General features: G+C 51.3%; 1 protein-coding gene across 1 annotated transcript in view; it reads left to right on the top strand.

The window, feature by feature from the left end:
* The first annotated feature begins 11,447 nt into the window (after positions 1-11,447).
* The window catches only part of LOC129700064 (calmin-like), a 63,938-nt gene continuing 61,091 nt past the window's right edge, over positions 11,448-14,294 (top strand). Inside the window, exon 1 of the mRNA XM_055640242.1 lies at positions 11,448-11,589. Within this exon, the coding sequence (XP_055496217.1) occupies positions 11,511-11,589 (79 nt within the window). The 5' untranslated portion in view covers positions 11,448-11,510. The remainder of the gene's footprint in view (positions 11,590-14,294) is intronic.

The raw sequence follows: 14,294 nt of genomic DNA, 5'->3' as shown, positions 1-14,294 counted from the left end.
TATCTGTGGCTATACAGGTAGACAGGGTGGTGAATGGACAATAGACAATAGACAATAGACAATAGACTTGGGGCAAAGTTTAAAGGAGATCAAGGAGAGGATGAAACACTTTTTCTCACACAGAGAGTGGTGAGTCTGTGGAATTCTCTGCCTCAGAGGGCGGTGGAGGCCGGTTCTCTGGATGCTTTCAAGAGAGAGCTAGATAGGGCTCGTAATGATAGCGGAGTCAGGGGATATGGGGAGAAGGCAGGAACGGGGTACTGATTGGGGATGATCAGCCATGATCACATTGAATGGCGGTGCTGGCTCGAAGGGCCGAATGGCCTTCTCCTGCACCTATTGTCTATTGTCTATAAGTTTGTTTTTACACAGATGGTGGAACGCACTGCCGGGGGTGGTGGTGGAGGCAGATACAATAGTGATGTTTAAGAGGCATTTGGATAGGCACATGGATATGCAGAGAATGGAGGGATATGGATCACGTGCAGGCAGATAATAGTTGGTCTTGGCATCGTGTTCAGCACAGACATTGTGGGCCGAAGGGCCTGTTCCTGTGCTGTACTGTTCTATGTTCTAAGTTTCCCAAATGAAAGGCTACACCAGAGCAGAGTGACACACAACCTATAGGGTCCTTGTACACCATAGGAGTTCCTCACTGTAGGCACCATGTCCCTACACTCCTCTAGGTAGCACAGCGGTAGAGTTGCTGCCTCACAACGCCAGGGGACCGGGTTCGATCCCGACTACGGGCGCTGTCTGTACGGAGTTTGAACGTTCGCCCTGTGACCGGCGTGGGTTTTTTCTCCAGGCGCTCCGGTTTCCTCCCACACTCCAAAGATGTACAGGTTTGTAGCTTAATCGGCTTGGTATGATTGTAAATTGTCCCGAGTGTGTGTCGGATAGTGTTAGTGTGTGGGGATTCGCTGGTCGGCGCGGACTCGATGGGCCGAAGGGCCTGTTTTCATGCCGTATCTCTAAATTAAACTAATATCTAAACTAAACTAAAGTCGCCTGGACTTGAAGTGGTGTTATGGAACAGATCGCACAATGATCTTACCGGTCGAGATAGCAGGTCTCCGTGGATTGTCACCTTGTCGTGGTGGAGAAGCTTGTGTGGTCCTGAGATCCTGAGATCGATGCCGTCTGGAGCTATGCTCCTGGTAGGGCCACCCACGGCGGTAAGGTCAAGGAGGAGGTCCCTGACGAAGAGCAATCCAACCAAGACCTCAACGGTGGAACAGGCGGAGGACGATGGCTGACCTTAGTGGAGCGTCACAACGGCTGGGAAGGCGGATGAAAACTGCAGCAGAAAAGGGTCTCCGGTCGTCTTGGACTCCATGTCACTGGATCCTGACCCAGATCTGTCAAGGACCGTGGCGTGGCTGTCTGTGCACCAGTCTCCCCACGTTAAACAAAGTCACGCACAGGCGTCCTCCAACCCTGGAGACACCCATGGTCAGCCATGACTGAAGGGGGGGCCTAAGAGATAGCAGGTATGGGGCCGAATGGAATTTATTTCATTTGCTTTTGTGACGTGCAAATTTCCCAGCTGACTATCTGCATTCACATATTTTCCCCTTATCGTGTATCTGTAAGGGGAGATTGTAATCATGTAGTCTTTCTGCTGACTGGATAGCACGCAACAAACACTGTACATCAGTGCACGTGACAATGAACTAAACTGAAACTGAACTGAACTTGTTCCACATTCCCACCATGCATATTATAACGCAATTACTGCCAGATTCGTTGCGAAAACCGATATGATTCTGACAAATCTAGGATAATCAGACAAGGTCCTTCACACGGTGGATCATTGTGCCACACTTCACTGTGCGTGGGCAGATGTTTGTGAGCCCACATCATCATCAACATTCCTCAGCTAGTTCCTGGCTAAGTCCACACAATAATGAAGGGAGAAAGTCTCATGTTTATCATCGAACACATAGGAACATAGACAATAGGTGCAGGAGTAGGCCATTCGGCCCTTCGAGTCTGCACCGCCATTCAGTATGATCGTGGCTGATCATCCAACTCTGTATCCTGTACCTGCCTTTTCTCAATACCCCCTGATCCCTTTAGCCACAAGGGCCACATCTAACTCCCTCTTAAATATAGCCAATGAACTGACCTCAACTACCTTCTGTGACAGAGAATTCCACAGATTCACCACTCTCTGTGTGAAAAAAAAATTCTCATCTCGGTCCTAAAAGATTTCCCCCTTAACACAGAACAGTCCAGCCCAGGAACAGGCCCTTCAGCCCGCAATGCCCGTGAGGAACATGATGCCAAGTTCAACTAATCTCCTCTGCCTGCATGTGATCCATATCCCTCCATTCCCTGCATATGTAAAAGCCTCTTAAACACCACTATGGTATCTGCCTCCACCACCACCCCTGGCAGCGCGTTCCAGGCACCCACCACCCTCTGTGTAAAAATCTTCACCCACACATAGTGTTGCCAACTGTCCTGACGTAGTGCAGCCCATGGAGTGCAGCAGCAGCACCTCGCCCGTGGCCCCGTCGGTCGGTCGGCAGCCCGGCCAGCTGTCCGACCTTCGTGCCTTCGCTTACCGCCGACACCACCACCACCCCTCCTTCTCATGGGCCGATCATCGGTTCTATCGGTTTACACCAAAGATAGACACAAAACGCTGGAGTAACTCAGCGGGACCAGGCAGCATCTCTGGAGAGAAGGAATGGGTGACGTTTCGGGTCGAGACCCTCCTAAGAGCTAATGCCTCCTGATCCAGGCAGCATCGTGGTAAAATTCGTCTACGCCTCCTCCAATGTTCCACTTCCTTGCCGCAACAGGGAACCAGAACTGCGTGCAATTTGTAAAAGGGATGCCATAGAAAAGCGGCAGAGACGTGGGTCGATGACCCATCCAGTAACGACAGCGTATCTGACAGGAAGTAAGACTGGTAGACAAGAATGCTGGAGAAACTCAGCGGGTGAGGCAGCATCTATGGAGCAAAGGAAATAGGCAACATATATATATATATATAATAGGCCATTGGCCCTTCGAACCAGCACCGCCATTCAATATGATCATGGCTGATCATCCAAAATCAGTGCCCCGTTCCTGCTTTTTCCCCATATTCCTTGATTCCATTAGGCCTAAGAGCTATATCCCATTCTCTCTTGAAAACATAACGTGTGTAGATTGCTGGGTGGTGCGGACGTGGTGGGCCGAAGGGTCTGTTGCCCAGTTGTATCTCTAAACTAAACTAAATGAGTAAGGAAAACTTGCTCTCCTGTTTGCCATCTACTGTCATCACTTTTGTTTCGGGCTGAAATCCTTCTTCAGACAGGAAGTAAGACTGGCCCTTGTCTCAGTCTGTACGTCACAAAGAAATGACCAGTGCCATCCTCATTGATATTGTAATCACCATCATTACTGATATGCTCCATCAAGCTGTCATCCGATCCACACCAGACACTTATTATTATGAATGTTTAGTGTTTCTGAGTCATTCGTAACTGTCACTGTATGTCATGTTGTTCCTTGTGGGCGGAGCACCAAGGCAAATTCCTTGTATGTGAATACTTGGCCAATAAACTTACTTACTTACTTACACGCTGCTTTCATTCATTTAGTTGTGTTTAGAGATAAAAGATACAGCGTGGGAAACAGGCCCTTCGGCCCACCGAGTCCGTGCCGACCAGCGATCCCCGCACACTAACACAACCCGACACACACTAGGGACAGTTTTACATTTATACCAAACCTATTAACAATAGACAATAGACAATAGGTGCAGGAGTAGGCCATTCGGCCCTTCGAGCCAGCACCGCCATTCAATGTGATCATGGCTGATCATCCCCAATCAGTACCCCATTCCTGCCTTGTCCCCATATCCCCTGACTCCGCTATCTTTAAGAGCCCAATCTAGCTCTCTCTTGAAAGTATCCAGAGAACCTGCCTCCACTGCCCTCTGATGCAGAGAATTCCACAGAAAAAGTGTTTCCTCGTCTCTGTTCTAAAGACCTGGGTTTGATCCCAACTACGGGTGCTGTCTGTACAGAGTTTGCACGTTCTCCCCGTGATCTGCGTGGGTTTTCTCCGGGTGGTCCGCTTTCCTCGCACACTCCAAAGACGTACCGGTTTGAAGGTCAATTGGCTGGGTAAATGTAGTGCGTGTAGGCTAGTGTTAATGTGCGGGGATCGCTGGTCGGCGCGGACCCGGTGGGCCGAAGGGCCTGTTTCCGCACTGTATCTCAAAATAACCAGTACGTCTTTGGAGTGTGGGAGGAAACAGAAGATCTCGGAGAAAACCCACATAGGCCATGGGGAGAACGTACAAACTCCGTACAGACAGCACCCGTAGACGGGATAGTGTGTGTGTGTGTGTGTGTGCGTGCGTGCGTGCGTGCGTGCGTGCGTGCGTGCGTGCGTGCGTGCGTGCGTGTGTGTGTGTGTGTGTGTGTGGTGAGCAGGCAGTGTTAAACATGTGAGGGTGATGCTGCCGGGCAGTCCCACGTTCTCTGTGCACCAGATGTAAGCAGTCTCTCTCATTTCCTTGGTTACTGCAAAACGAAAATTAACTCTTTAACACCAGAAAATTACCCCCATGAAACCAGCGTTCAGAGACTGTCTGAAGAAGGGTCCCAACCCGAAATGTCACCTATCCGTGTCCTTCACAGATGCTGCCTGACCCGCTGAGTTACTCCAGCACTCCATATAATACAGGTGCACAACCTTTTATCCGACGATCCAAATAACGAAAACCTCCGAATAGCGATATTTTTTCGGTCCTTGAAGAAAGGTCCTTGAAAACGTTCACCGAGGGCGGCCCGCAGAGGTGACAGCGGAACCTCCGGTCGGTCCTTGAAGAAAGGGGAACTAAATCCCCATTCATAAAAGAGAAGATGAGGGTATATTGCGCGGGAGGGTTAATAATTGACAATATGCTGCTACCTGCCAGCTAGACTCACGATACACAGTGTATCGTGAGTCTTGCGTGGGAACTTTTTAACAGCGTGCAGGCAGCAGTAGATTGTCGCTCCCTTCAGTTTCACCCCACCTACACCCCTCTGCTTCCCGGCCATGTGTGTGACCCCTTCCCTCCCCTCTCCAGCTCCCCGCTCATTGCACCGGCGCGGGGGCTTTGTACTGTCTTCACGTCGCGATGCTAGCAGCACAGTGCCAGTCACCGGAGACGTCAGGACCAACGGAACACCGACCCCCAGGCCCACTGCAAGCACGGAGATCCCAGATCAGCAACTCCAGCCCAGCCCCGTTCCAACTCCAGAAGAACACGCTCCCCGTATGGGCAGAAGCTGATGGTGTGCAAGAATAACATCTTGTTCTTGGGGTGGCGCAGCTCGGGCTGTGGGCGAACTGCCACGTCGCCGTAGCAGACCATCGGGGAGCGGATTCCTCTGGAGTTGGAGGGGGAGGGGGGTATTGTGCTGTTTGATCGCCCCCTACTATTCCAGGGACAGGGAGACAGGACGTTCACCGAGGGCGGCCCGCAGGGTGACAGCGGAACCTCCGGTCGGTCCTGGAAGAAAGGGGAACTAAATCCCCATTCATAAAAGAGAAGGTGAGGGTATATTGCGCGGGAGGGTTAATAATTGACAATCTGCTGCTGCCTGCCCGCTAAGTTAAAAAGTTCCCACGGTAGACACGATACACAGTGTAGGCAGCAGCAGATTGTCGCTCCCTTCAGTTTCACCCCACCTACACCCCTCTGCTCCCCGGCCATGTGTGTGACCCCTTCCCTCCCCTCTCCAGCTCCCCGCTCATCGCACCGGCGCGGGGGCTTTGCACTGTCTTCAAGTCGGCGATGGCTGCCAGCAGGTCAGTGCAGTCACCGGAGACGTCAGGACCAATTGGACGTCGACCACCAGGCCCACCGCAAGCACGGAGAACCCAGAGACCCACAGCCAACAGCAGTCCAGCCCAGCCCCGCTCCAACTACAGAGGAACCTGGGTTGCGGATGACGGGGCGCAGCTCGGGGCGTCGTAGGGGCCCATCGGGGAGCGGGTTCCTGTTGGTCCTGACGTCTCCGGCCACCTGCCATCCTCCGGGAACTGTACCGCCCTTGCAGGAGAGTGGGGTTGTTTGCAGTTGCAGAGGGAGGGGGCAAGGGCGGTACAGTTCCCAGTCTCAGCTCCAGTCCAGGGGGGTGGCCGGAGACGTCAGGACCAACGGGACAGCGACCCCCAGGCCCACTGCAAGCACGGAGATCCCAGAGACCCACAGCCAGCAGCAACTCCAGCCCAGCCCCGCTCCAACTCCAGAGGAACACGTAGGGGCAGAAGCTGATGGTGTGCAAGGTGTTCTTGGGGTGGCGCAGCTCTGCCACTTGTCGCCGTAGCGGCCCATCGGGGAGTGGATTCCTCTGGAGTTGGAGGGGGAGGGGGGTATTGTGCTGTTTGATCGCCCCCTGCTATCCCAGGGACAGGGAGACACAGCGGCTTTTGAGACTGGTGGGCAATCACTTCCAAAGTTCTGCCCACACAGTCAGTACACCTCTCCTACACTGCATTTCATACAAACATTTATTCTGCAAGAAAAAACGACATTGAAGACTCAAACTCACGACCGAGTAACTGCCTGGATCAAGGCGCAAACTCGCGACCTTGCGGATATGAGCCGAGCACTCTACCACTGAACCAGCCATTAAAGTCTACGCTAAAAAATTTCCATTCCCAAGACCGACAAATTCTGAATTACGAAAAGTGTCTGGTCCCAAGGCTTTCGGATAAAAGGTTGTGCACCTGTATAACCATATAACAATTACAGCACGGAAACAGGCCAAATCGGCCCTTCTAGTCCGTGCCGAACACTTATTCTCCCCTGGTCTGTATCTTTTTGAACTCATGACCAGTCTGAGTCACTGGAATGCAGCACAGTTGGACAGCGGGTCGAGCTTTAGTGACTTAGGGGGTAAAGAGTTAGCTCTTTAGGGCTAACAAAATCAAGGGATATGGGGAGAAGGCAGGAACGGGGTACTGATATTAGAGGATCGGCCATGATCACATTGAATGGCGGTGCTGGCTCAAGGGGGCCGAGTGGCCTACTCCTGCACCTCTTTTTTCTATGTTTCTATGCTGCCCCACGGCGCCAGAGACCCCGGTTCGATCCCGACCTCAGGAGTTCTCCTCACTCTTTCCCCAGGAAGAAAAACGCTGTCATTTGCTGAAAGTCCCTTTTGGAAAGCGGACGTGTAGAACATTGAGCGAAAGGCAGCACTTGATATCCCAGTCCTTAAGTAATGAGAATTACACGCTCGTACACAAATGATGAAGCAGGAAATAGAAGGGTGGAAATTAATTCAGCTTCTGAGAAGGAAATTGAGATAAAGGGAAATGAAATTTAGTTCAGTTCATGTTCACGTTTACCAACCGAGGTTCAGTGGGAGAGTCTCCGACTGGAGGTTTACATAGAGAGTTTACTAGAATAATAACAGGAATGAGTGGGCTAACCTATGATGAGCGTTCGACAGCACTGGGCCTGTACTCGCTGGATGTGAGAAGATTGAGGGGGGACCCAATTGAAACTTACAGAACAGTGAAAGGCTTGGATAGAATGGATGTGGAGAGGATGTTTCCACTAGTGGGAGTGTCTAGGACCAGAGGGCGCAGCCTCAGAATTAAAGGACGTTCTTTTAGGAAGGAGATGAGGAGAAATGTCTTTAGTCGGAGGGTGGTGAATCTGTGGATTTCTTTGCCACAGAAGGCTATGGAGGCCAAGTTCGTGGATATATTTAAGACAGAGATAGATACATTTTTGATTAGTACGGGTGTCAGAGGTTATGGGGAGAAGGCATGAGAATGGGGTTGAGCGGGAGAGATAGATCAGCCGTGAGTGAATGGCAGAGTAGACTTGATGGGCCGAATGGCCTAATTCTACTCCTATCACTCATGACCTTATGACAGTGTAAAGCTTGCTGTTACGTGCTAACCAGTCAGCGGAAAGACAATACATGATTACAATCGAGCCATTCACAGTGAACAGATACAGGATAAGGAAATAACGTTTAGTGCAAGGTAAAGCCAGCAAAGTCCGATCAAGGATAGTCCGAGGGTCACATATGAGGTAGATAGTAGTTCAGCACTGCTCTCTGGTTGTGGTTGGATGATTCAGTTGCCTGATAACAGCTGGGAAGAAACTGTCCTTGAATCTGGAGGTGTGCGTTTTCACACTTCTGTACCTCTTGCCCGATGGGAGAGGGGTGAAGAGGGAGTGGCCGGAGTGAGACTGGTCCTTGATTATGCTGCTGGCCTTGCCGAGGCAACGTGAGGTGTAGATGGAGTTGATGGAAGGGAGGTTGGGTTGTGTGATGGTCTGGGCTGCGTCCACAATTCTCTGCAATTCCTTCCGGTCTTGGATGGAGCTGTTCCCAAACCAAGCTGTGATGCATCCCGATAAAATGCTCTCTACGGCGCATCTGTAGAAGTTGGTGAGAGTTGTTGGGGCAAAGAGAATGGAACAAAGTAAAAGTAATATACGTTACACTTTGTTTCAGAAGGAACTGCAGATGCTGGAGAATCGAAGGTAGACAAAAGTGCTGGAGAAACTCAGCGGGTGCGGCAGCATCTATGGAGCGAAGGAAATAGGCAACGTTTCGGGCCGAGACCCTTCTTTACTTACACTTTAACATTTTAGAGTTTGAACATTTCTACCAGCGATTTAATACCTGCAGAAATAAAACTATCATGTTATTTGTTCTCTTTTGACCCATGGAGGTGGATGTCTGTGTTGAATTATGTTGTGTATTGTGTCCTTTTATTAATTGTAATGCTGCATGATAAATTACATTTCACTGCCTACTGTATAGAAACATAGAAACATAGAAACATAGAAAATAGGTGCAGGAGGAGGCCATTCGGCCCTTCGAGCCAGCACCGCCATTCATTGTGATCATGGCTGATCATCCCCTATCAATAACTCGTGCCTGACTTCTCCCCATATCCCTTGATTCCACTAGCCCCTAGAGCTCTATCTAACTCTCTCTTAAATCCATCCAGTGACTTGGCCTCCACTGCCCTCTGTGGCAGGGAATTCCACAAATTCACAACTCTCTGGGTGAAAAAGGTTTTTTCTCACCTCAGTCTTAAAGGACCTCCCCTTTATTCTAAGACTGTGGCCCCTGGTTCAGGACTCGCCCAACATTGGGAACATTTTTCCTGCATCTAGCTTGTCCAGTCCTTTTATAATTTTAAATGTTTCTATAAGATACCCCCCTCATCCTTCTAAACTCCAGTGAATACAATGCCCAATGGTGCATGCAACAAATAAATTTGAACATTTGAACCTTGAGGTCAGGTAACAATAGCAACACTGGATTGGAAAGCACGCAAGCAAAGCTTTTCACTGTACCCCAGTATAGGTGACAATGAACTAAACTAGGTATAAATCACAGCATTGATGAACACAGGGGTCTTGGGGTGCAGGTCCACAGCCCCCTCCAAGTGGCAACACAAGCAGATAGAGTAGTAACAAAGGTGTACGCTACGCTTGACTTCATCAGTCTGGGTATTGAGTGCAAGAGGCAGTGAGGCACCATGCAGCTTTATAGGACTTTGGTGGGGCAGCATTTGGAGTATTGTTCAAGAAGGAACTGCAGATGCTGGAAAATCGAATGTAGACAGAATTGCTGGAGAAACTCAGCGGGTGAGGCAGCATCTATGGAGCAAAGGAAATAGGCAACGTTTCGGGTCGAGACCCTTCTTCAGACTGATGCAGGGTGGGGGAGGCGGGAAGAAGAAAGGAAGAGGAGGAGCCAGAGGGCTGAGGGAGAGCTGAGAAGGGGAGGAGACATCAAGGGCTACTGGAAATTGGAGAAGTCAATTGAGACAATGTTCAGGCCACCGGGATGCAGACTGCCCAAGCGGAATATGAGGTGCTGCTCCTCCAGTTTCCGGTGGTGCTCACTCTGACAATGGAGGAGGCACAGACAGAAAGGTCGGATTTGGAATGGGAGGGGTAATGGAGTATTGTGTGCAGTTCTGGTCACCCCCATTACAGGAAGGATGTGGGGGCTTTGGAGAGGGTGCAGACGAGGTTTACCAGAACGATGCCTGGGTTAGAGGGCATTAGCGACAGGGAGAGGTTGGACAGACTTGGACACTTAGTGCCGGAGTAACGTAGTGGGTCAGGCAGCATCTCTGGAGAACGTGGATAGGCAACATTTCAGGTCAGGATCCATTTTTCAAGCCGAAACTACACCTATCCATGTTCTCCACAGATGCTGCCTGACCCGCTGAGTTACTCCAGCACTTTGTGTCTTTTTTTTGTAAACCAGCATCTGTTTTGAGGCCTGTATCATCGTGTGTGTATACTGTGAATATGTGTGTGTATACTGTGAATACATGTGTGTGTATGTGTGTACTGTGTATGTCTGTTGTGTCTCTGGGCGTGCGTGCAATGTATATACTGTGTGTGTGTACTGTTTGTGTGTAGTGTGTGTACTTACTGTGTGTGTATACAGTGTATATAGTGTGTGTATAGTTTGTACACAGTGTATATGTGCAAAGTGTGTCTGTGTTTTCTGTGTGCATGTGGTGTGTATGTGTACAATGTGTGTACTGCATATGTATGCTGTTTGTGTTTTTGTGTGTGTACAATGCGTGTATACAATGTGTGTGTACTGTGTGTGTGTGTGCTATGTGTGTATACAGTGTGTGTAGTGTGTGTGCAGTGTCTGCTTACTGCATGTGTTAATAGCGTGTGTGTACAATGTGTGTGTACTGTGTGTGTGAATAGTGTGCATGTATACAGTGTGTGTGTAAAATGTGCATGTGTACATTGTGTGTGTGTACTGTGTGCGTGTATACAGTGCGTGTAGTGTGTGTGCGTCTTTTTACTGCATGGGTGTACAGTGTGTGTTTTCTCTGTGTGCGTGTATACAGTGTGTGTGTGTGTGTGTGCGTATACTGTTTGTGTATGTCGTGTGTGTGTGTTTACCGTGTGTATACAGGTGCGATGTAAACTGTGTGTGTGCTTTCCCTGTGTGTATACTTTCTGTCTCTGTGTGTACATGTGTGGTGTACACTGTGTGTGTATCTATACAGTGTGTGTTTTCTGTGTGTGTGTGTGTGTACAGACATGGTGTATACTCTGTGTATGTACAGGTGTGATGTACAGTGTGTGTGTATACTTGTGAGGTGTGTACGGTGTGGGTTTCTGTTAGTGTGTACAGTGTGTGCAGGTGGGGTGTCCAGGTGTGAGTGTGTACAGGTGTGGTGTGTACACGGTGTGAGTGTGTACAGGTGTGGCATGTACACGGTGTGAGTGTGTGCAGGTATGAGTGTTTACAGGTGTGTGCAGGTGTGAGCGTTTACAGGTGTGTGCAGGTGTGGTGTGTACACGGTGTGAGTGTTTCTGTGAGCGCGGCATCTCCCTCCCTCCCTCCGCCCGTGTCCCGGCCCCTGGGACCTCCCTCCCCGCCTCCCCGCCCTCCCAGTCCCCGCCCCGGGGCAGCTCCGCCCGCCCTCCCGCCGAGACTGCGCTGGCAGCGGGCAGGGAGGCAGCGGCGGCCGGGACACGGGCTCCCATGGCCGGGGCGGCGGACTGGTTCCAGCGGGAGGAGCGGATCGGGCACATCAGCGACATCAGGGTCCACAACTTGCAGAGTGAGCGGGGAGAGGGGGAGAGGGGGAGGGGGGGGAGGGGGGGAGGGAGGGAGAGAGGGAGGGGGAGAGGGAGGAGAAAGAGGAGAGAGGGGAGAGAGAAGAGAGAGAAGAAGAGGGAGAAGAGAGAGGGGGAGAGAGAGAGGGGGAGAGAGGGGGAGAGAGGGAGAGAGAGAGAGAGGGGGAGAAAGAGAGGGGGAGAGAGAGGGGGAGAGTAGGAGGAGAGGGAGAGGGGGAGAGGGAGTGGAGAACTGGGAGAGGAGGGGAGAGGGAGGGTCCGAGGTGGGGGTAAGAGTAGGAGGGACCCCTGGATGTTGGAACAAAGAGGATGGGAGAGGGAGGGGGAGAGAGGAGAGAGAATGGGGCAGGGAGGGGGGGAGAGAGAAGGGGAGGTGGGGAGGGGAGGGGGGAAGAGTAGGGGGGGTACCCCTCGGGGGGGAACACAGAGGATGGCGGCTAAGAGAGAAAGAGGGAGATGGGCAAGGAGGGGGAGAGAGGGGGGGGGAGAGGGGGGGGGGTGGGAGGGTGAGGGGGGGGGGGGTAGGGAGGGGGGAAGGGAGAGGGTAGAGTAGGAGACTGGGGGAGGGGGGGGGGGGGGTTGGGGGAGAGGGCGGGGGGGGGGGGGGGGGGATGGAAGAGAGGGTAGAGAAGTGTGGGGGGGAAGTGAGTGGGAGGAGAGGGGGGAGGTGGGGGGGGACAGGGAGGAGGGGGTGGTAGGAAGTGAGTGAGGAGGGTGGGCTGGGATAGGGGGATGGGGGGGGGGGGAGAGTGATGTGGGCTGGATAGAGGGTGGGGGGGGGGAGAGGGGAGAATGTTCTTCAATGTTCTGTCACTGCTTCTGCATTTGCCCGATTAATGTTGAACTTGGCATCACGTTCAGCACGGACACTGCGGGCCGAATGGCCTGTTCTTGTACTGTAAGCTCCATGTTCGATACAGAGTTGACGAGAATGATCCCAGGAATGAGTGGGTTAACCTATGATGAGAGTTTGTCAGCACTGGGCCTGTACTCGCTGGAGTTTAGAAGAATGAGGGGGGACCTCATTGAAACGTACAGAATAGTGAAAGGCCTGGATAGGGTGGATGTGGAGAGGATGTTTCCACTAGTGGGAGAGTCTAGGACTAGAGGTCACAGCCTCAGAATTTAAGGATGTTCTTTTAGGGAGGAGATGAGGAGAAATGTATTTAGTCAGAGGGTGGTGAATCTGTGGAAGTTTTGCCACAGAAGACTGTGGAGGCCACAAGTCAATGGAAATTTTTAAGGCAGAGATAGATAGATTCTTGATTAGTGCGGGTGTCAGAGGTTATGGGGAGAAGGCAGGAGAATGGGGTTAGGAGGGAGAGATAGATCAACTATGATTGAATGGCGGAGTAGACTTGATGGGCCGAATGGCCTAATTCTGCTCCTATGACCTTATGATATGGTTTAATTTTAATGTCACGAGTGTTGTGATGCTGGACATAAAAAGGAGAGAGAAGAATTCCAAAAATTCCGAGGTTGGGATCCAGAACAAGTTAAACTGGAAAGATGCAAAGTGCTGGAGTAACTCAGCAGGACAGACAGCATCTCTGGAGAGCAGGAGTGGGTGACGTTTCGGGTCGAGAGACTGAAGACCTGAGTGTCCCGAACCGAAACGTCACCCACTCCTTCTCTCCGGAGACGCTGCCTGTCCCGCTGCATTTTGAGTTACTCCAGCATTTATGCGTCTATCTTCGGTATAAACCAGCATCTGCAGTTCCTTCCTACACATTAAGTTATCGCGACTCGACCCTGAAAGTCACCCATTCCTTCTCTCTGGAGATGCTGTCTGATCCGCTGAGTTACTCCAGCATTTTGTGACCATCTTAATTTAAACTTTGATATTGCTCTGAACATGGGCTGGCCTTCCGTGGTTGGGATTGAAAGAAAAATCACTCAGCAGGTCGGGCAGCGGCTGTTGAGAGGGAAGCTGTGCTGACATTTCTAAAGAGGAATGGTTATGGGTTACTAATACCATGTAGAGCTGTATGTGTGGGCAGCCACGGTGGCTCAGCGGTAGAGTTGCTGCCTCACAGCGCCAGAGACCCGGGGTTCCACACCCGACTACGGGTGCTGTCTGTACGGAGTATGTACCTTCTCCCCGTGACCTGCGTGGGTTTTCTCCGGGCGCTCCGGTTTCCTCCCACACTCCAAAGACGTGCGGGTTTGTTGGTTCATCGGATTGTGTAAAATTGTAAATTGTCCCTGGCGTGAGTAGGACAGCGCTAGTATACGGGGCGATCGCTGGTCGGTACGGACTCGGTGGGCCGAAGGGCCTGTTTCCGCGCTGTATCTCTGTAGTTTCAATCTTCGGAGAAGGGCAAAGGGAGAGTGGGGTTTCTTGAAGAGTTGAAAACTTAGGGAGGAACATCAGATGTCTGCCATTTAGAACGGAGACGAGGAAACACTTTTTCTCACAGAGAGTGGTGAGTCTGTGGAATTCTCTGCCTCAGAGGGCGGTGGAGGCCGGTTCTCTGGATGCTTTCAAGAGAGAGCTGGATAGGGCTTGTAAAGATAGCGGAGTCAGGGGATATGGGGAGAAGGCAGGAACGGGGTACTGATTGGGGATGATCAGCCATGATCACATTGAATGGCGGTGCTGGCTCGAAGGGCCGAATGGCCTACTCCTTGCACCTATTGTCTATTGTCTATTGTGGCCAAGCCAGTCTTTTAAAGCTGCATCAAGAGT

Source organism: Leucoraja erinacea, chromosome 9, assembly GCF_028641065.1.
Source record: "Leucoraja erinacea ecotype New England chromosome 9, Leri_hhj_1, whole genome shotgun sequence".
In the NCBI taxonomy this organism is placed as follows: domain Eukaryota; kingdom Metazoa; phylum Chordata; class Chondrichthyes; order Rajiformes; family Rajidae; genus Leucoraja; species Leucoraja erinaceus.
The sequence above is the reverse complement of the archived record's forward strand: the minus strand, read 5'-3'. Positions and strand labels throughout refer to the sequence as shown.